We start from the raw sequence: 23,040 nt of genomic DNA on the forward strand, positions 1-23,040 counted from the left end.
GACTTGTGTATAGTCTGTAGTCTGTATTGGATCAAAATACTAATCTGTGATGTTGTATTCTGCACTGCGTATGACTGAGGAGGTTTTGTTAATGAGAGGAGAGGGAATGTGTCCGGGCATGTCCTGCCATCAGNCTTCTGTGTGCTTTTATTAACATTGGAATTGACTGTGTAAGCGGCCGCGGGGGGGGAGAGCTTTAGAGAGCTCTCTCCTGAAAGGCTGAGAGGCTCTGATAACCTCAGCTCAGTGAGGTAAAGGCACACCTTTATATGATCATTATAGTTATAAAAAAATAAGAGAATAAATGAAAAACAGGTATAAAATACTTTATGACAGTAACAAAAAGATTGTTATTAATAAACAAGAATGTAGTTTGAAAGGGGAGTGATTTGTAAAATCAGCTAAAATCTTGCCTAGGGCAGCAAATTGGTCAGGGCCGGCCCTGCATGCAGCTTTAGAGGGGAACTAGTTTACACAACAAAGTCTATTTAAATGTCGTGGGAAGTGTGCAACCTTGTTTGTTTTACTGTCAAACATGACTCTGACAATGTTATCAGAGTGCTATTTAATCAAGGCAGTGCTCTTAAGACATACAGTATAAGCAATACATATATTTAGTTGGGCTCTGCAGAGCTAACTTGCACTTGTTTTAGTTTTTTATTGCTTATGTATCTTTTGATACTGACATGCATCTAAAAGTGACGACTTACAGAGTCATCATTTTGATAGTTATTTATTCTTGGCTCCAACGTGTAAAAAGTTAGTGACAGGATGCCAAATCGTAATCACGCATTCAAGAGGAAGCTACAGATATGGCTGACACAGCAAGCGCAAATACAACGGCAACCAGACAACGTCCGTTACTAAACTAGAGTGAGTCTTTCGATGGCTCTCACTCAGTAATGAGAGCCATATCCCAACTTCAAATAAGAAATACTACTCCTACTTTACTACCGAGGGTTTTTATAGACAAGAACCGCTTTATTCCATGAAGCGAGCTACTGAAAACCCTATTGATTGTGTATCTGTCTAGAAACTTGTATAAAATATTTAAGTGATACACAGCCCTTCTCTAAGTTGATTGCAGCTGCAAGATTGATCCGTTTATTATCCCTTTTCTTTACGTTATATTCTTTACTTTATTTCCAGACGGCCTGTGCAGTTCTCCTCTCCCCAAATTTGCCACATCTCCCAAACCTAACAACAGCTACATGTTCAAACGGGAACCTCCAGAGGGCTGTGAGAAGATCAAAGTGTTCGAGGAGATGGTGTAAGTATCTTTTCTTGATTTAAATTTTACAATCTGCATGTGTATTTTCATGCACCCTGTGTGGAAGACAAACAAAAGAAGAGAACAGTTTAATGTATTAGCCCATTAGCATTGTGGGTGGCAGGGATCAGGGCAGGTGTATTGAATCCAAACGCTCTTGTCTTTAGGTCTGGCAAATCAAAAGGCTTCCCTCTCTTCTCGTGCCCCGACAAAAACAAGGTGAACTTCATTCCCAGGGGGTCGGCCTTCTGCCCTGTCAAACTCCTCTGCACCTCCCTCTTCTCCCCCGTCTCTCCCTCGTCCTGCTCCTCCGCCACCCCCAGTCTCCATGGCAACGACAGCCCAGGGCCTCAGGTGACCCCAGCTCTGCCCTGCGCACCACTAGCTACCTTTGCGGCCTCGGCTGACTGGAGCAGCGCCCCGAGCACAGGCCCAGAGAGCCAGAGCCCCGACACAGAGGCAGGGACAGATGGCTCAGCACAGCTTGTCCTCACCAGCTAGTTCTCAGGTATCTCTAACCAAACCACTTGCTATAGTTAGGTGGTATGGATCCAAAAACTAAAAACAAAAAAAAACCTTGCACTTATATTAACGTTAGCCAGCAGGGAGTATCCAGGTCGAGAAAGGACAAACACCAAGTGGGATAACGGTACCAGCATCCTGCTGCACAGGCTCGGTGGTTTGGTCGTTGTGAGGAGTGTTCTGACCTTGGCCCCGCCTCCTTTCACCCATCACTAACCTAGCCTTCTGCTCTGTACTGTGACAAAACACCCATAACAAAAACAGCTACGCCTTCCTTGCAAAACAAAATACTACTGCTATAATAATTGTGACAGATGACAATATTTTCAAGACTAAATTACAAAAAAAAGAAAAATGTTCAACCATCACAACAGACCGCTATGAAGTATCAGAGAAATTCTACTACTGTTAGCTAGCAAGATAATCTTAAGCACATATATGTGAGCTTTTTGACAGGGTGGGTAATGCACGATTCATGTATTTAGTATATCAGGATGCCTTGCAGTCGGAGTACATCACCCCACATTAACTACAATGTTTGCACTTGTTAAGACATGGCTCAGAATTATACAGGCCATGGCCTGTTTGTTTATGTTAAAGTATTTGTAGCACAATGTCTTAGTGAAAGCAGCAGTTGCTTCAGCGTTGCACCCAGCAGGCCGACAGGCCGAGATCTGCTTTTCTGGTCTGCTCACTATTAATGAGCTCAACACAAAATATCAGCCGTTTCTCACTGACCAAATAACCAATCACAAAGCACACAACCCCCCCATTGCCTTGTTTTATTGCCCCACATTACACAGAATAATAACTCTGGTCATGTGGAATGTATTTGCTTGGACTATGTTGCCTTTCCCCGGTGTGTATGACCTTCTGAAGACATTCCAGTCTTTTTCCAGAAATGTTGAGTGTTTTCACTCGAGGGGGAGATAATTAGAGACTGAATCGACCAATTGGTGTCACACCTTGTGACTGAGGACTTTTGCGTTAACTTGTTCAGGTTAGAGTTTCAGGTGCTACGACACATTCCAGAGACGCTGTTGCATAGGTCAACCGTGAGGACTTGAGTTAGCAGAGCTAGCTGCATAAGCTACACCCTCCCAAACTGAGAAGGTGACAGTTATGTCATCTGATTATCCCCTTAGTTAAATAAGTACCAAAGCAAATTGCAAAGCCAAGACAGGCATGTCTTGGCTTTGGGACACAACAGGCACAATGTCTGTGCCAGAAGCAGAATGTTTATGTGCATTTTGTTTTGTTTACAAACATTTTAGCTACATATAAACACTGGTTCTAAGTGTTTTAAACAAACGCGATAATCATTGAAGCCTTAGCACTTACTTGGAAGTGAAATGATAATCACTATTTTTTATTTAAGACTATTTTATAAGTTAAAAAAATCAGACCTTTAGTGTGCAATTGATTTTTGTTTGTATTAAAGCTACACTTACAATTGTTGTGTAACAGTTACACAGTTTGACTCAAGATACAGATCCAGCCAGATGTGCCCTTACGTTACCTTAAGCTTTATCACCAGCCCATGCTCAACTATTTAAAATAGCATGACTATTTTAGACCAGGTGAACTTGAATGGGAGTGATACAATTGTAAATGTTTCATTCCAAAACGTCGGCCCTTCGCTCACCAAAACACACATTTGAACAGAATGCAACACGTTCTGCACAAAGTACGTTGAAATCCTCTCCTCTGCTTGCAGCTTGAAGAGTTTCAATCATACTCTTTCTGATTTGATTCACACGCTCATTGTGCAGTGCAGTTGAAATGGTTGCCATGTTTAGCAACGATGACTCAGTTCTCTTGTGTACAATGCATTTTTATGTAGATCGTGTGTGTGTGTGTTTTTCAATAAAGAAAACCAAAAAAAGTCTTTTTGCATTGGTATGTCATCTTTTTAAAGGCCTTAGCAAAGACAGACACATCAACAATTAGAATCAGTATTTCAAAGCATGGCATTTACGTACAAGTAGGAGTCAAGGTAAGGCAATCAATGTATTTGGTTTATGTTCAATATTAACACACGTCACATGGCTTATAACATCATAGCTGCACCAAAACAAATATCAATATACCTAAGGAATCCAATTATAATAATGATGAGGTTCTATATTGTTTATTTGTTATCAGATTAAGACTCTTAACCGGACATCTAGTGTGTGCAGCATTGTAATGTGAATCAGAACAACTTGATTGTATTTTCATGATTATCCAACTTTCTGTCTACTTTGGCTCTGGAAATTATCCACTAAAAATTGCCTCTTTTTTTCAATGGGAGCTAAGTGAGTGAGTTAAATAAATGGATGAAAAGTCTCTCAATAACACACGCATTATCCATTCAATGACACTTACTGAATAACATGCAACATGCAGTAAAACAGGAATGATATGTTTATATATTCTGCAATATCTTCAACAGAGCTTAACAAAGACAGCATGTAGCAAACACATTTCAAAATAATACATGTCTAGGAAACATTGGCTCTTAGTCCACCTGTTGAAGTGCTTTGTGAAATAGTTGCAAATGATTCTCAGTGGAGGACGATCGCTGGCTGAATAAATGATGTATCAGTTTATTTTTGAATATTTCTTCCTGACATCACTAACGTTTCTCACTATGTTGCAGCATTTCGTTAACACCTGGACTTGTGGAGAATGATACTAGAGACTACAGATGTCAAGGCAGCAAATGTAGAAGGCTTCTTGTTTCAGATCTCATACCGAGGTATCGATGATAAACCTTTTATTTTTAACCAAAGCAGAAGAGGCAAACTTGTAAATCTTTCTTGTCTTCACAATGGGAAGAACTACAGCTGCTAGTTGTTAGAAGTGCAATACTGCCACCAAGAGAAACAATCTGATCAATGACCTGTTATGACATTTCTCCTGTTATGACAAAATACATGTCGTTATAAGATACTGTAATGATGAGGCATTTTGTGAAAGCTTGTACCTGCCTCTTTGTCTGTTTGTTTTTATAAAGAAGCTATCATTATAATAAGGGACCATTAGTGTGTATGTGGTTTAACAAAAAGTACTAGTGATTTATTTTTAATTCTAAGATTTAACTTTTTGGATTTAGTGAAAACACCCATTCCACTGGTTGTTATATTGTGTTCTAGCCAACTGTCCAAACCCAAAGATATTAAGTTTGCTTCAATATTTCGTAAATCGCCACAAATATTTGGGTATGAGTTTGAGGTGAGTTATCTGTTTATTGATTAATTGACTTCATGATTGGCAGAATGTCTACTTGATGCCTCAAGAGAAGACTATTTTGTGTGTGTGTGTGTGTGTGTGTGTGTGTGTGTGTGGGTGAAAGTGATATTCTGCTGTACCAACCAACAAAGGAACCCATTTCAGATCACCATGTGTTGGTCGTATAACTAGGCGTTGTGAAGTTCGTGCTCTAGGTCAGTTTTGCCAACAGCATCTGGATTAGAGAGCGGGTCCAAGTCGGCGAACAGGTTGAACCACGCTGAGAGGTCTGCTGACGTCCCCGCTTTGTCTGTGAAACGAGTAAAGAAGGGTAACTGTCACACACACCTGAAAATATCAACACCAGTGAGGGCCATTCCCTTGACTTAAAATGTATACTTTTTTTAATACAAAGAGAATTTATCATTCGATAAATATGTATATTTTTAAAATCTAAAACTAATTCAAATTTATTTTCATTCTAAAAATAGTTATTTCACATAACTAAGACTACAGTAAGGAATAGGTTGCATACAATTATTCCAAGGGACATTAATGAGAGTTACCAGTTATTCTTTATCTTGTAAGCAGTCCTTGGCTAAGAAAAATAAATAATAACCCCTGCCTTTAAATACTGCGTCGGCTAATATACGAAACCATGAATGAAAAAGCCCCACAAACTCTGAAAGTCCCCATAATCACAGCTTTCAGTTGAACACGTCTCTTTGAATTAATCTTTTCTTTCCTCTGTTTTACTCATTTGGCTCGGCCCTACCTTTCACTGCTGCCTTAGAAGCGTCCTGATTGGATCCAGATGAGTGCTGCGTTGCCTGGGCGACGGGCTGTGGAATGATCCCAGCCCGATCTGAAATGAACACGATGCACATTTTTAGATTAATCGCTTAACGTGCCAAAGCATGATCCACAAAATAAATCATCACACTTCGCTGATGTGCAAGAATATCGTGTAATAGACCAACAAACAGAAATATTCTAAACATTTATCACTGCAAAATCATATTAGGGGATTAATAGATACATGGCAGAAGTTACAATTACAACTTTGAGGTCTTGTTTCAGGCACATTTATTTGTCTTTTATCCTTGTGTGGATCCAGAGAATACAGTATGTAGCAACACTAAAGGCCCCCAGGGAGAGCGCTGGAATGTGCAGTTGTGTTTTGTAACAACAATCTATGCGCCAAATACAAACAAAAGAGTCAAACGGGCTTAAATGACTAAATAACCTTTTGAATCATTTAGATATTTGTATTAGTGCAATATAGACTTTCAACTCCAGCACCCTCTATAGTGTTGCTTTCACTGTACCCTTCTTATTGACATTTTCAGCAAGACCTTATGTTGAAGCAGGAATTATGAGTGAATAACACCATCAACATTTTTAAATATGAAATCCTGCTGAAATGCTTTCAATAGTTTTAGTTTTGAAGCTTTCATGTGTACATGCAGCTCCCCTCTAACTGGTCTCATGACTCATGTGAATATTTAGGGATTTTCCTCCTTGAAGATTTGTTGTGGTTTATTTCACATTCTTGGTCTGAAGCCATTTTTCTTTCGATCTTGCTGTTTGGGCTGTATGATTAAAATCAGATTCTTTCAAGGATTTGCATATTTTGGGCTCTAATGTTTTTAGGTGAAATGGAGGCCAGGCCCATGTGATGCTTTCTGCAATGTTGTTTTTGCAATATCTTTAATAACAGCAAAAACCCTCATTTAGTTTTCAAGATCAAGCCCTCTTGAACAAAGTCTTCCCTGCACTTTTACCCAGAACAGTAAACTTCATTTGAATGTTGATCAGTAGGTGTACGATACGTTTTGAGAAGTCAGATTTGTAAGTGTTAAATGAGTTTTTAGCTTGCGCCTGATGTTTGCCTTGCACGCTGTCAAAAGTTATTTTGTCAGTCCCTGCCTGTGTGTACTGCTGCCTGACTGTTTACAGCTGAATTAGCATTATGCTCATTCAGTGCTTTAAAATCAATCTATACTTTTTGCAAGTTCTGTACATTCACGCAGCTCTGATTGAACTCTGACAGTTCCTGGGACCTAATATTGTAATTGTGACTTCCCTGGGGTCTGCCATTTGGAATTCAATCTGTAACCACTATTACATTCAGTGTGCTTTGTTGACCAGCCGGGCTCTCAGCCTCTCTTTCAAAACTCTGCCATCTTGCCTGCCACAGATCCCAAACACTATATGCTTTTTCCCTGCTTAAAAAAACCCCATTGTTCCTTTTTTTCCTAGCATGTCTTCACAACTGACTCTAAATCATGCGGGAACTATAGTTTAATGTCACACACTTTCTAAACTACTACCTTGGTGACTGTTATACAAAAGCCAGGGGATACACACAAACATACTGTAGGTTTTTTACGTCGTCTTAGTGAGGCAACTCAAAATCCTTCCAACCAAATTAACAAAACCAGATGAGGTGCTAGCAGCCATTGCCCAGGCCCACAGGAAATGGAAAGTAGTTGGCAACTACCTACAGTTAAGCAAATCTATAGGCCAGTTTGTTATAGCCTTATTCCATTACATTGACAGATGTGTGGCATGAATCAGTTTAAATCCACTCTTTTCCATTTGTGGAAATAGTTTGCTACAATGGGATAAGTAGCTATTTTGGTTAATGCACTCATTCATGGTAAAACAATATAGCTTATTATTTAGTTTCAGTAATATAAGTTAATATTTAAATTAGGATAAGGGTGGCTAATTTAAATGTTTTAGCCAGTTTTCCCTGATGGAGAAAACCACAAGTAGTCCTTCAGATACATCTAAAAAGCCCAACATGTCCCTCTTCTCTGGCTCACACAAGCACACATGCACACAAAGTATTATTTCTGACCTGAGAGGGAAGACTGCAGATTATTCAAGCTCTGGTCCAATAAATGAGAAGGTAGAAAGAAGGAGTTTTCCTTCTGCTGAGCCTCGGCTGCTCGGCCTGATGCTGATCCCTCCTCCATGTCTCCAAACACTTCGGTCCACTCTCTGGAGAAGTCGCCCTCGTCCACGGACGTACTGCCCAGGATCTCATTCAGCAACGCCATGTTGTCCTTCTCTTCTCCCTCGAACTCTAAGTAGGCAGAGAGACTATCTCCATGCCCTGTAATGATCAGACACAGTGGTCAGAGTAAGCAATGACGAATAACAATATGGTGATGTTACAGAACATTTCTCTGTTAATTGGCTGCATTAACTTGTGTCTCATTCTCGCCCAAAACTATCTACAGTATTCTGTGCTTTCATTGGTACATTGGGGGCATAGGTGTTACATTTATCTTGATATGTCTTAATGAGAAAGAGCTGATTAGTTCATTGGCATAACATTCATAATTAATAGTTGTTTTTTAGGTAGAAATGTAAAAAAAGTTACCTGTATTAAATTATCAAATGTTATTATTTGACTGCTCTATTAAAGTTAACTGGATATCTTTTTTGTTTTGGTCTCTTGGTCAGACAAAACAAATAAAGCATCAAATTGGGCTTTACATTTTATAGACTGATCGTTAAATCATTGTTAGTTGCAGTTTATTTCATATAAACATATTGCAGTTACATAGATTTGGTAGCATTTTGTTTTACCTTCTCTGGTCTTATCGCCGTTTTCGTTCTCTAATGAGATGAGTCTGTAAAGATGACATCAAATCAGTTCATAGCATTTGACCCGTACAGAAAGCAGCTGTTGGGTAAGATACTATTTCCAGGCTGGTTCAGTGTTTATAAACAGATCCTCAGATGTCCCTGTCGTTATGCACATGTTTGGTCTACCTGCATGAGGAAAGATCAGGATGAGATTACTCACTGGTCGTCTGTGGGCTCTGCTTTCTTTCCATCCTCAGCCACTGCTTTAATTCTCTTCTTCCCTTTTTTCTTAGCGATCTTGTCCATGGGGCCTTGTAAGGTCTGAAAGAAAGTCGCTGATCATGGTTAGTTTCTGATTCTTGAGAACTTAAGTGTCTGAATTGAGCTCTTATCTGCTCAGGTCAAGACGTTCTCTGACCTTAAGAGTGGAGAACTCATAATGCTGACAGCCCTTGAAGCTTTCATGAATGGCTGCCATAGTGTGGGATGTCTTCTCCCAGAAGTGCAAAAGTGTTGTCTGAAAACAGAGGAAAGAGTGATTCACATTCTTGTGTCTGACAGTTACATCTCCAATGCAGTGTCTTTGTTCCCTTCATGTTTGTCTTCCTTCCTGGCTTAACCGCATGTGGCACAGTCTTTGAAAACACCCTATTCAAGATCAGTGGAGTGTATGCAAACAGCTGGGATTTGTGGAATACCTGATATGTGGTTAAGACGTGAGAGAGGAGGTTGCAGCGACTGGCTCCCAGCAGGTCCACTTTCTGGCAGACATCGGTCTTCAATTTGTCAAAGCTTGTTTTTGTAGTGCGCACCTGGGCCTGAACCTGAGATAAAACAGATAAGAACATTTCCCAACTGAAGATAAGAACCCAGTATTATGTATCACACGGGGTCAAACTGTGAAAACACAAAATGTGGAGTTGACTTTTGTGCAAGTGTCAGCAGAAAAGAGCATGCTGGGTACTTGATACAGTGGTATTGATCAATAGACCAGCATTGGATGGTGTGTTCCGCCCTCTAGTGGCTGTTTTTAACTTTGATCTGTCCTGCTTTGTGCTGTTTGTGCGGCCTTAGGAACTGCAGCAAATTATGGCTGAAACGATTAGTCAATTACTCCGTTAGCTGGTGATATTTGAAATACTTATCCAACATACGAAGATGTCTCCTTCAGGCTTTGATATTTTCAAATATTTCCTGACATTATTTAGACCGAATATTTAATTGAAAAAATAATTAAAAGATTAATTAATGATACAAACGGGTAGTCCTACAGCAGATAGCTTGTTGGAGCAGACAGAATTTCTCTCACACACTGTGTTGGCAGGTTTCTGACATCACTTCGTTTTATGGAATTTTAATTATTGTACTCTAACTGTATTTGTGTGTTATGTACCTTTTTCATTGGTATTTTCACATTTATCTTGTAAGATATGTTTGTTGTTTTTACATTGTCAATTGTGTTTGTTGATTTGTGAAGCCCTCTGAGACAAATATGATTTGTGATATTGGGCTATATACAGTAAATAAACTTTTCATAACTCTGTGGAGGCTAAAAACCTTGAAGAGCGATTGCCCAGGTAGATAAATGTTTTTCACATCAGACATTGATTTGTCATAGTAGGAAAGCAACGTTAATAACTTCATTGGAAAACTGGAAAAAGCAAATCTTCATGAAACGCATGTTTCTTAGTTGCAGCTGTGATTTCCATTTTAAAATATGAAAATGTCTGCTGTGAAAAAGGCCAATGTGTCTGGCCTTTGACTCTTCCTCCTGTCCTAAGACAAACCTTGCGAAATTTCTCCATCTGTTTACTAGTATCCGGATCCAGCTCCTGTGAAACGTCCTTCATCCAAAGCAGCGCTCCGCGGTATTCAGTCCTGGACTGCTCCATCCGGTTCACCGTCAGCCACGTGTCTGAGATCGCTCGATAGCGAAACGTTTCCACCTCCTGGTACAAGCGGCACAGAGGGTTCCTCAGGGCCAATCTGTGAAGGATGTAGAGTGTAAATGAAGTATCCAATTAAAGCATGTGAGTAGTTTAACATTCTCATTACAGCCTTGGTCTTAGACATTAGTTGATCATATCTCATGTCGTCAACAATCTTGAATTCAATTTTGACCTTTTATAGTTCGTAATAAAGCCTGCTGAATCATTTGAAGCCACAAGGGGAAAGGATTTTCCAACCCCAGCAGGGGCGTCTGGCAACATTAAATAGTAAAGTCAATCATAGACCCCTTGAAGAATCAGTTAAACCAAATGGTGTTTATCACTCTTGGTAAAGACACAAAGTTCTAAACAAAGGAAAAGTAGTAATATTTACTATATTTACATTTGATAAACCAAATCACTAGCAGAACATAAGAGCTACCAATGCTCTTGACACAAATAAGATTTGTTTACATTTGTATTTTAAGGGTATGACCCTGAAAATGTTACACTTGAGTATTATGAGTCATTAGGTGCGGTTGTTTCCATGAATTGTTTTCAGTTAGCAGGGTGTGGCACAGATTCAGCAATCTAATCATTCCAATCGTGGTTTTTTGTGTGTCATTTTGCTGTAGAGGAAACATCTTCTGCTTTGATCTTTTTATTATACGAATCCTGTGGGCTGAAGTTTCTAACTAACTCTGGGTTCACAGCTGGGCAATTAAAACACTCCATATTTTCAGTAACATCACCATATCTTCGGGTGATAGTTTACCAAAATGACTGACCTTTACTTTATCTAGTGCAGCTGGAACTTTTATGTGAATGATCTGGATGTGTGTTACACATCTTTCATGTACTCACAATTGTACGCATGTTGCCTACCTCTGTTGGGAAGAGAAGCAGAGAGCCTTCCCCGTGGCCTGCATGATCTTTCCAGCTCTGGTTTTATCCTGCGAGCCCTGGGAGCGCAGGAAGCGTCCCAGCTCGTTCTCCTCTTGGGAAAGGACTGCATAGTAGAGATGGTAGAAACGGATATATTTATGTTTTTGTGTCTGAAGTTAAAATGTTAATAATATAATAACATATTTACATGCTAAAGCACTTTAACAAAGCATTTCATGGAGCACTGATGTTTATGGAATATGGGCTTGCATGCACTCTGTTGAGAGTTCATACTTTTATTATTAATTTTCTATTTGAGAAAATACTTACAGCATATCCTCCTCTGGTACTGCTCAATGACCTTTAGCAGCTCCATGCATGTTCTCTGGACGGAGTGAAAAACCTGTGGGGTAAAATAAATCAGCTTAAAATCAAAATGCCTGATCATTGTGGGGGTAATGCTCAGTTTAGCAAGTCGTGCATACATTGCCTGAATATGATCACAGATATCACCTTAAATCTATAATACTACATTAATTTCAAGGATTTCAATCTACCAGTGAATTCGAGCAACCTAAAGCCTTTTATGAGGTAAACATAGAAGTATTAAAATGCCACATAAAGGTTAAAAACATGAAGTTATTTGAGTTTATCACAGCGCTCATCGAGGCCCTGCCCTAAATTAAAGCTGTTTTCTCAGCTTTTATAAGCTATCGATTTCAGCCATTAAACTCACTTCGCTCCTGAAATGGAGGTTTAGATGATGGCGGTCGGACAGGCAGCCTAATGTACGTTTTAAGCCTCAAGCTAATCCTAGCATAGTGTGAATCAAAAAGCCATTTAAGTCACTGCAGAGTGCCTGAGGGGAAGTTTCCCCACTGTGTCTTAATGTTTCTGTGATGCGACTGCGGCCTAACTTTCTGTTCCCTTAGTCACTTAGTAAAACTACCACATTTTCATATTCCTCCTCACCTCCAGCTTGCCGTCCAGTTCTGCATCTGACGCCACAACGTGTTCGTCCTCTTTCTTCCCGGTGACCTTGATGAGTGTCTGTTTTGTCTTCCAGTACTTCTGCTGGAACTTGTTCACAACAGACGAGTCTTGGCTTTGGATAAAGCGGTCAAGATAGTCTTGGGAGTAGCCACTGCAATGACACAGAGGATGAACCAATGTTGTGACTGTTGCTGTATAACCTCATGGATTGGTATGAACAATAGTGTGAACACAAAAGTTTATATGTACTCACAAATGTCCTCTCTCCATTTTTTGCAGATTTCCTGTGGAGAAAGCGGAGTGGATGAAATAGCTCATGGATAGCAGATGTAGTGAGGAACATGTACCTACTGTATACCAGGGTCAGTGGTAACACTGTTTTCTTTTACATTTTGCCAAATTTTGAGCAAACAAAACTCAGCAGAACGCTTATTGTTATAAATCAATTGCAGCTTTTTTTGCTTTGTGTCTAACTTTGTACATTGCAGAATATGATGGATACTTGGTTAAATTAGTTAGTTAAAGCGAAGAAAATAATGTTGTAGAATAGTAGAAATATAAAGTAGCTTCAAAAGGAAACTACAAAGAAAAGTACCTCAACAATTAGTATACTTATTCCACCTCTGAACACCTTAAGCAAGAGACTCAAACTCACTGGCTGGAGCACAATGTGATATCTGACCTGTCTGACTCAACAAGGTGTGATGAGGTTTATTTTGTATTTCTACCATTCCTCCCTGGTGTGTTAACCATTAATTAGACCATTAACCAGAGACAATTTCACAACCGAGTAGATGTTCAGCTTTTGAGTGAGGATTTGAAAACATTGACTAAGTAACCGGATGTTTTCCAGAAGTGCAAACCCTGCCGTCCATCAGCTGACATGAATAATTAATTATTTTACAAACAGCTCGCGCGTCTTCACGACTCATTTTAATGTGATGATGGGATGTGATGAACGCGCCACCTTTATAACAAGGAAGGAAAAAATGCTTTTAGATTCATATGCACTTCGAGGTAAATGAACCAGCGCATAATGACGTAGCCTATATAAATACTAGTACAATACATCCTCGCCGCACCAGAATAAACACAAAGCCTGGTTTGCTGTAGCGCACTGAACGGACGAAGCGTCGCCTTTAGATATCACGATATAAATGAGTATATCAAATCAGAAAATAAGGGAATATCACTCACGTACCTGATTATATGTATTAAATGAAATGTCGTTATATTCCTGCCATCGTTGCTCGCGCTGCAGCTTTGGATGTAGGCCCTGCTGTAGTGTGTGTGTGTGTGTGTGTGTACACAGCTGCTCGTTCACTTCTGCATGCAACTGACGTCATCAGCGGCGCTCCCCTGATTCCGCGCGCATCACGTTCAGATGTTTGTCTCGTGCAAACAGATATTACTAATATAAACACTGATTGTCTCGTGCGGTTGTGGACTAGCAAAACAATAATGATAATCCGACATACAAAATAAAATTATAATCTTAATCATAATAATAATACATATACTTTCTTTAAACCACCTTGCTTTACATGGTACAAAGCATTAGGACATTTGAAGATGTCATTGAGAAAAATTCAATCAGAAAATAATTATAAAAAATTAAAAATTCTACGTTATGTAAATTAGATAGGCTACAATAAAATAAGCATTTAATGAACCCCTCAGTGTCTGTTTAGGCACAGATAGATAAAGAAGGTACAAGATTATAATAATTGATGGCTAAAGCTAAATAAAGCAAATGGTACATGACTTCAAATAGCTGTCATCATATCAAGAGTGGCAGTATTGTCATTATAGCACCATACAATCACATATCAGAATAAATAGTAGTAAAGCAATCATCCATATTCAAACAATGGTAAATTAAACTCCTTCAATTAATTACTAATTGCACCAAAATTGCAACATCCCGTTTCTCCAACAGCCTGGTGCAGACCACCATCACTCAGCTCATGAAACCTCTAGCGGTGCTTAGTTCTGTATCTGTCCAAAGGATGGCAGTGTAACATAAAAAGATGGGAAGTGCACCTTTAATAGTCTCCTCTCTCCCGTGTGAGGCCCCCGAGCTTTCATCTGTTGGCTTCAATTTATTTCATCACACTATACTGCAGCTGATCTAATAGCATGTACATTTTGTTGTCACCTAAAGGGAATTTCTTGTCATGCTCCAAATTGATGTACCTGTTTGTTGCCTTGGACAGTATTTGTGCTGCACTGTCAGGAGGAGTGTGTGAGCAGCATGCAGACAATTTAACTGATCAGTAAACTGGAGTACGTGTAAAGAGCGGTATGTGTATTTATATTTGGAAAATGCTTTTTATGTTGAGCTTTGCAGACTTAATTTGATTATCACCAAAGGAATGTTGAACCCTTTGATCCTGAACAGCCTGAGGTCACTTTCCACCCTCTGTGCGCCACGGAAACACGCATGTTTTTTACAGTGGGTTATTTTGCATTTTTGGTACCGTAATAAAGTCTGATTCGCCGAAGGAAGTTCTCCAGCATGCCGGTGCACATTTCCATCCCTGACCTCTGACTGCATCTCAAGGCTTGTGATACGAGCAGGTAGATAGACGCGTCTCTTGAAGAGAGGATATCATCTCCATGAAGACTGGTGTCCTTCACCCCATCTGATCCCCCTCCTGCACTTACCCACCTTATCTCCACATTCAAGATGGTATCAAAGCAATTTGAGTTCACTTAAATAAGACAGGAAAACAATCAGGGCCTTAAATTAAGTGATGCTGTTGGGGGTTTAATTCAATCAAGTCCGAGTCAGAGAAATTCCTTTCCGATATTGATCAGGGACGTGCGTCACTATTGATTTTCTCTGACATTTCCTTACTCCTACTTTTTGTTCTGTGCTTCATTTGTGAGATGTTATTTGTATTTCCGAGCCTACTCTTTCATTCTCAAACTGTACACCAGCTCATGCCAGATTGGCAAGCATATTTTCTGGGACACACAGTCTAAACCAGACTTGAGCGTGCCCTCATTATGAAGGTTTGCAGCCCCCGGAGAGTGCCCGACCCGACCCCAAAAATTGCTCAATTGACTTTTTCCATTCGCAGTTATGTGTGGTGATGGAGAACCATGACATTTACATTTGCACCACTCCAATGTGATCCCTTGCTCGACGCGAGTTTTCGACACACACTATAGCTCAAAAACGGGTCACAGGATCAAAAGTGTCTCTTTTCGCCTGAAGGAGCCACTGCGTCGATCCTTTCCATTTCTGCACCAAATGGTGTTTTCTCTCTCTCTCTCTCTCTCTCTCTCTCTCTCTCTCTCTCTCTCTCTCTCTCTCTCTCTCGCTTTCTATCTCTTTCTCTCTCACCAGTAACTTGCTGGAACACATTTAGATCCTGAGTAGAAGTCCTCAGTGCCCACTCATCACTCTGCGTGGTGTTTGAAGATTACTACGCTCAGAGACATCCTCACTGGGCATCCAGGCAGCTTAGAGGCCAAAATCCATAATCCCTTACCCTTCATGGGAATTCTCCATGCACTTCAACATGCTGAAATACAGCCCCGCTGCAGCAGCCACTCATGGTCGAGGAACTACTGCAGCCGCAGGCCGAGATAGATGGATGACATGTCTCAATGAATGTGGGAGAAGTGGAGAGGAAGTTAGATTTAAAAATAAGTTATATACCGCAAATAGTTTTCTGCCCAGAAATCAAATCTAAAAGGATGTTGCAACACATTTTTATGTCTAATATATGCACACTACTTCAGTCTGTCCTCATGCACTGGCATCCGCCCAGAAGACGTTATTTACTGGAAATATGGGTACTTTAGAGGGACTCGGCAGTTGCATAGCCATTTTACCAGGCGTCTTATTAAAAAGAAATTCCTCTGAGGCTTTAGTGCTTTATTAAAAAGCGTAAATAAATGTAGTTCCTTGATTTAGTAATCTGCATGAGCGAGTAATATGTAAAGTTCAGCTGTTGTAGCTGAAGGACCAGTGGGGTTTAATTTTTCCTCCTCTAGGCTACACTCTAATGCTTTGTAGTCTGCTCTGCTCAAACCCATGTAATAGCTTGGGGAGTTTGCCTTGCAGCGCACAGGAATAATACAAGTAATCTCATATTCACATTAGGTATTTTCTCATTATGAAAACATTTCTTTACCCTAAACCCTTTTCATTTTTCATTTTATTGGACACATAAGCAAGATTATGAGACAAAGAGAAAAAGGTCAGAGCAGGTTTTAGTCAAACTTCAGGTATCACGAATGTTGAACTTCTGTTTTTTGCACCATCTGTGCACAGATTTTTTCACAAGTTCAAGTGATAACAAGGTTTTGTTGTCAACTTTTCCATGGCAGTTTGCAAGGACATCACCTTCTCTCAGACTATATACGTTTGTCTCCAACATGTTGAGCTCAAACTTGGACACAATGTCACTGTGAGTGCCCTTGGTCTGCGTGGAGCTGGCCTGCTACCCAGCACCACCGCTCTAACATGTATCACCGCGTTGCAGCTTTCTCTCTCTCCCCGCTGTTTGGCATGCTCCGTGGCACCGAACGCTGAGGGCAGAGCGTGTCACCATGCCAGCACTGGCCTGAACTCATTCAAGGTTACTCTTTGATTTAATGGTGATGCATTTTTTAAAACCGCATCATCCCTCTCTCTCTTGCCAGCGCACCTAGTCCATCTCTGTCACAAACACTGGCTGTGCGTCTCACCTTTAGCAGTGGAAGCACCAGGAGAGGTTGTTTAAGATATAAATCAATGGCAAACGAAGCCCGGGCGCGGTGCAGGCTGGCCCTGATTGTTTTACCTGCCAGCCTGTTTTAAAGGCAGGACGGTGAAGGAAAACTCTCCTATATATTTGGGCTGTGACATGGGAAAATAGTCTTCTCATCATGTGGACAGCTTTTCGTATGGGAACTCACAATTAACACTGACTGCAAATCCTTGATGTTTCGACACAAATAACCAGGTGTTGTTGGTGAAGATTAACACCTTGGTGATTTTGACTGAACTTTTGAAGATGTCAATTATGGATCAGAATATAAGTGTGTTTATTGTGTCTTTGTTTAGTATAAATAGCATCACCTACCTCCATACAGCTGTGAGGTTTTTGACAAGGTGATATTCAGTAATCATCACCTCTTTCTGCTGTTGTTTCAAGGAATATACACTGACAGCATTATGTGACATAAAAATAGATTTTAAACTAGCTGCTCTTTTTGTGAGATGCAGCTGCTTGTGAAAGGACCACACACACTCACACACAGACACACACACACTTATTTTCAGCAGATCAGACAACAATTTTCTTATTTTTCTTAACTGAAATTAAATCGGAGGTATTCAGAGACGAGCACATCAGTCTTTGTGCCGTTCGACAAGCTGTTATGGATAGAGATGAAGATGTCTGATAGCAAAAGAAGAGGATAGAAACAGGCCATATTCATGAGCCATGTAATCCTCTTATATCTCATGTCATTGTGAAATGCAAACACACCTTTGACATCAATACTTGTGCGTTTGGTTTATTAAACCTACATTTCAAAAGACTTGAAACTTCACATTGATGTTCCCTGTCCTCCTCCCAAAATACAAGACTGATGAGAAACCTGATTAACAAATACAACTTAGTACTAAGATTGTGAAGACAAAGGTAGCAATGTTCTGCAGGGACGCATTATCATTAATATTATCAGTTACAGTAAATCATTTCGTTAAGTTATTTATTTTACCGTTAAATAAAGGATATATATATATATATATATTTGTAACATTTTAACATCTATTTTGGAAACAGGAAGGTTTTAGAAGCATAAAAACACTTACATTTTCTTCAGTATGCTTGCCTTTAAAAGCAATGATATCATACATTAACTCTTCAAATGTTCAATTTCATGAAACATAAAGTACAAATACAGAAGAACTGCACCTGTGTACTCACTCTAAAGGATACAAACGACCCTGTATAAAGTTAAAGAGGATTAGCTTCTCCTATAATCAGATTTGTTAAGGCCTTTAACTAATTGTTATTTTTATTAACAATTAATCAATCTCTTAATTTGCTTTTAATTATTTGTCATTTTATCATCATAGTCCATAAAAGGTTTTGAAAAAAAATGTCCAACACAATTTCCTATAGCCTGAGGAGACAAAATCAAATCACTTGTTTTGTTGAACAGTCCATAATCCAGAGATATTAAAATTATTACAACCATATAAAACGGAGAAAACAGCAATTTGTGGAACAGTTGGGAAGCTTGAACACTCCTGCTTGATACATTATTATTACATACTTTAATTTTTTACCTCCAAATTCTTTATGTTTAAGGATAGATACGGGTTATATGCTAAAGTACACCATTTTATGCACATTTTTTGAAAGTCGACAAAATGGATACAATTGTCTCAATAAGTGTTGAAACTATTACTTGAGGAAAGAATTTTGGATCTTTAAAGTCAATCTTCCAGCAGAAATACTGAATAGTTTCTGCTTCCAGCTTCTCAAACACAAAAATTGTGTAGTTTTATCTCATTGAAAGTGTAATAGGATTGGGTGTGTGCCAGAAGAAAAAAACAATCACCTTGAGGTTCGGTTAACTTGCAATGAGCATATATTTTTCAAATGCTTGTGATATTTTAGCAGAACTAATAAGTTGCAGCCCTAACATAGCTGAAACAATTAATTGATCAGAATATTTATTTTCTTCAATTAACTGTTTCAGTACTAACAAATCATATAAATATAAAATTAAATACTTTAGAAACCACTGGTTCCATAGCCACCTAATGTAATTTTGAGTTAACTTAACACAATACCCATTGTTAGATAAAACATCTGGGTTCAAATTCAACTAAAGACAGTTGGTTGCTTATGCCCACTGTTAATATGATTCTCCATAATACTGTTACTTACCAATACTCAAATATTGCAATTTTGACCCAATCTACCTCAAAACTGTCACACATTTCAAGTGGAAAATGTCTGTGTTGGTTTTCCACCCCTTGGTCCAGGTTAAGGTAAACCCATGATGGATCTGTGCTATAGTGAACCCTGAAGATGTTCAGTAAAGCACAATACCCTTTATCTGTAATTGTTGAATTCCTTACTATTTCTTAACATTCTGTAACATCAGCAATCTTGAGAATGTAAGCTTATTTAATATTTTTGCATTCATTATGATTGAATAACAGTGCCCCTGATACTCATACATGCACGAGTATCTGCCAAAATCCTCCCCGTCCGTCAAAGAAGAGGTTTTAGCAGCCTGATGATGTGCCTCCTGTCTTCATATCATGTGCTAAACAGTGGAGATTTGTGCATTAGCCGAGACATCCAGCTGACAGATATTTGAAAGCGGCCTCATTCCTTTCAGATTCATGATGAGCTGAGGAGCATTAGATCATAGATGTGCAAAGAGCAAAATGGGAGAATTAGACAGTCGCTGCTGTCAGCCATTATCCAGAACCATAAGAATTGACAGCGTTACGATTCTAACATCCATTAGAGCAATTAGCTGCGCCATGCACGCAGGTTCCCCGCATTTCAGTCTGTGAGACCATTATTAAAAGCCTAAAAACATTCTTATTTATCACAATTTTCCAAAGAGAAATCTGTATACCAAATGTAATAATAGCAATAGGACAGAGTTAAATAGAGCGTAAACTTAATTCCATGTTGCCACATTCATTCGATTCATAGAGGCTTAATAGTATTGTTCATTTTTCTGCATATTTAGGGCGAAGTGTTCGTACCTGGTTATGTCTGGGGGGCATTAAGTCTGACTAATGAAATGACTCTATCCTCTGTGGCGTTTTAATCTATTCACTGGGAAAGTAATTGACAAGCCCACAGTATGTGCATTAGGATAGCTCTGGTACCAAAGGACAGCTGTCACTAAAGCAATTAAAATGACAAAGGTTAATTAATTCTCTCCAGTTTTTACCTGATATGAGACATTCACAACGAGTGAGTTTTCATTTCCGGCGGAGTAAAAGTGTTTTGAGGAGAGTAATTTATTTGTGATTTGAAAAAAAAGAGGAAAAAAAACACCAGCCATTGTCTGATGGAGCCTTTAATATGTCAATACCTCACACAAGACTGTGCCCCAGGACAACTTCAGCCCCATATTTGAAATGAAATCTGCAGCAGCACATGATATGAAATGACAATTGCTTGTTGTAAGACACGTATTGTTTCCTCTGTAGCAGTGCAAACAAAATGTGATTTGCTTGTAAATGAGGCTCGTAAGGATGTTTTACAATAACTATTTCACTTGTCTGTAAGTGGGAGAAAAACAAATCTGTACATTTTCACTGCGATTGGGGGTCAAGCGGAGAAAAATCAAGACGCAAATAATTACTATGCCAACCACCTCTGACACCACGAGAGCAGAACCCAAGAACTTCTAATCCACCTAAATGTCAAAACGGCGTTCACAGCCCTCCCTCCGTGTGAATCTCCACAGGCTGCCAAAAGGCCAGTGGTTAGTCATCTGTTTACTCCTGCAGCTGCTGGGTGTCATTGGGACTCTGAAGGAGAAATCCCATGATTCTCTCTGCCATTTCTGACAGCTCCCGCCCAGACCACATTAATCAGGGATTGTGGGCGAGCTGGGGGAGAGACGGCAGGCATGAATGGCTCCGGCCCAGGACGACTGAACCGAGGGAGAAGATCTGGACCCGAAGATAACTTAGACGTTCAAACACTGCCGGGTTGTAATGATGTCGCTTTCATTCATACATAAACCTACCATTCCTTGGAGGTTCTTCTTGTTTCTGGATAAACTGGTGCTTTCAGATTAACATAATTTAAGAAATGTTGGCTTTTAAAGAAGAAGCTGTCCTCTCCCACTTTTGGTAAATTACTCTCAAGACAGAGATTTGCATCTGAATTTAAGTTATTAGATTTAAGATTGGATTGATCTTACATCTCTTTTTTAATTAGATATCTCTTCTTTATACATCCCCCCTGTTTAATCGTCAAATTAAGTGGAATTGAAGGTACGATCAGTGATCTGAAAGTTAACAAAAGATTAGCCCATAGCGCTTAAAGCCAGAACATAAAATTGGAACTTACATTCCCTCCCATTTGATTGATAGATATTTTAATAAAAGGACTAATACTAGACTAAACTACTAAATCTAAGGTATTAATTTCTTCCAAATGCTAAATATTGTTTTTGATAGTAAAGTTTGGAGTAAAACAGCATGATATCTGCTGCTACAGTATCTCTTACTTTTAGATTAGAAACACATAAAATGCTGATTTACAAAGAAAATGTTCAAACTCTTACAGTAAGCCTGCATTTATTCATTAGTTTGACAACATTTTCATTTACGCAGATACAGAAAAATGTTAGTATTCGTGGGTGTTTCTGGCCACCTTGCAAATTGAAGTCAAATATTCACACTCCTTTGCTTTCTACCAACTCCCGAGGGAAATTATCAGCCTCTTTAGCTGCTAAACGTGACATTATGTTCACTAGCTTGTAGCTAACATTGTCAGTTTGGTGCTGGGCAGTAATCGTACAGAGAGCGTTCCTGTAAAAACAGTTGCCTGCTGCTGGGGTCGATGAGAGTGAATCAAAACGGTGAAATTGTGGGCCATGAAAACCAAAACAATGAGCTTAAAGATGTTATAACGCCGTTCAGCATCGTGCAAAAGCAACGTGTGAGTTTGTCACACAATTCACATTACGTAAGTCATTTGTCTCGCTGTTTAAGGATTGTGTAGCGTAGCTTTAAATGATATCTGTGAATAAATCTGTCCATTAATAATGTGGCTTGTACACAACACAGTACATTGCTGTTGCCCTCAGACAGCATCAGTCGGGCACAGATCCATCTCATAGTTGCTCTCACACCCAAACACTCGTGCCAGACTGTTTACACTTGTAAGATTATGTGCATAATGAGGCTGCATTGTTTCAGCAAAGTGCTGCTTTAATTCTCTGAAGCTGAACAAACTGTCCCTGGCACATTTGGGTAGGGGGGAGGGATATCAAAGTGACTTTATTGAGATGAAAGAACTGGCCCAAACAGCAATCTGAGACATTAGTCATTTCTTCTTCTGGGTGACAGAAACATGCTCTCAATTTACGAGTCAGGTGCTTCCAGTGATTTCTGCCAGCCTTGTTCCTCCACATCATAAATTCCTCTTTATGCTCACTCATCCCACAGGCAGACCCCTATTCTTTGGCCTGCCTTGTCAGAAAATACACCCCATGTTGGCATATTGGATGTCGTCCAGGCTGCCATTAGCAGTTACTGAGTTGCATATACCATAGCGTACACTGTGTCAGAGCACTGAATTTAAATAGACAGCAGTGATTGCGCCCCTAGGTGCACATTTGTGCTTTTCTTTTTACAGATTTTCCATCGGCACTTTAATTCCTTCTTTGGATGGTGTTGACTCTGCAGAGCTCCCACTTTCACTGTGTTCATTCCCTCTAAATGCTTCACATGGAGCCAGTGGCTCCCAATTTATGTAATGAAGGTTTAATAGCCAATTGGAGCATCCAATATCATTAACAGCCAGTGTTAGTCTCATCCAGAATTTCTCTTTTTTTGTTTGATAACCAGAGGTGCAAATGTTAGATAGGTGGAATGTGTGATTAGCTCCTGCTGTTTAGTGT

The 23,040-nt window shown here is 39.5% G+C and overlaps 2 protein-coding genes across 2 annotated transcripts in view; one reads left to right on the forward strand and one right to left on the reverse strand.

Moving 5' to 3' along the window:
• Positions 1 to 3,680, forward strand: part of LOC104968072 (glucocorticoid-induced transcript 1 protein) — a 16,467-nt gene extending 12,787 nt beyond the window's left edge. Inside the window, exons 6-8 of the mRNA XM_010797629.1 lie at positions 901 to 959; positions 1,150 to 1,270; positions 1,438 to 3,680. Coding sequence (XP_010795931.1) covers positions 901 to 959; positions 1,150 to 1,270; positions 1,438 to 1,771 — 514 coding nt within the window. The 3' untranslated portion in view covers positions 1,772 to 3,680. The remainder of the gene's footprint in view (positions 1 to 900; positions 960 to 1,149; positions 1,271 to 1,437) is intronic.
• Positions 3,679 to 13,730, reverse strand: ica1 (islet cell autoantigen 1). The gene is made up of 13 exons (XM_010797620.1): positions 13,616 to 13,730; positions 12,668 to 12,698; positions 12,394 to 12,565; positions 11,752 to 11,824; positions 11,422 to 11,545; positions 10,396 to 10,594; positions 9,307 to 9,432; positions 9,027 to 9,125; positions 8,829 to 8,929; positions 8,609 to 8,652; positions 7,872 to 8,129; positions 5,781 to 5,870; positions 3,679 to 5,315 (listed from the first exon to the last, which is right to left on the reverse strand). The coding sequence occupies exons 2-13, from the start codon at positions 12,682 to 12,684 to the stop codon at positions 5,194 to 5,196; spliced, it is 1,425 nt and encodes a 474-aa protein (XP_010795922.1). The 5' UTR covers positions 12,685 to 12,698; positions 13,616 to 13,730; the 3' UTR covers positions 3,679 to 5,193.
• Positions 13,731 to 23,040: the final 9,310 nt, after the last annotated feature.

This window comes from Notothenia coriiceps, unplaced genomic scaffold, assembly GCF_000735185.1.
Source record: "Notothenia coriiceps isolate Sejong01 unplaced genomic scaffold, NC01 NC01_scaffold00038207, whole genome shotgun sequence".
In the NCBI taxonomy this organism is placed as follows: domain Eukaryota; kingdom Metazoa; phylum Chordata; class Actinopteri; order Perciformes; family Nototheniidae; genus Notothenia; species Notothenia coriiceps.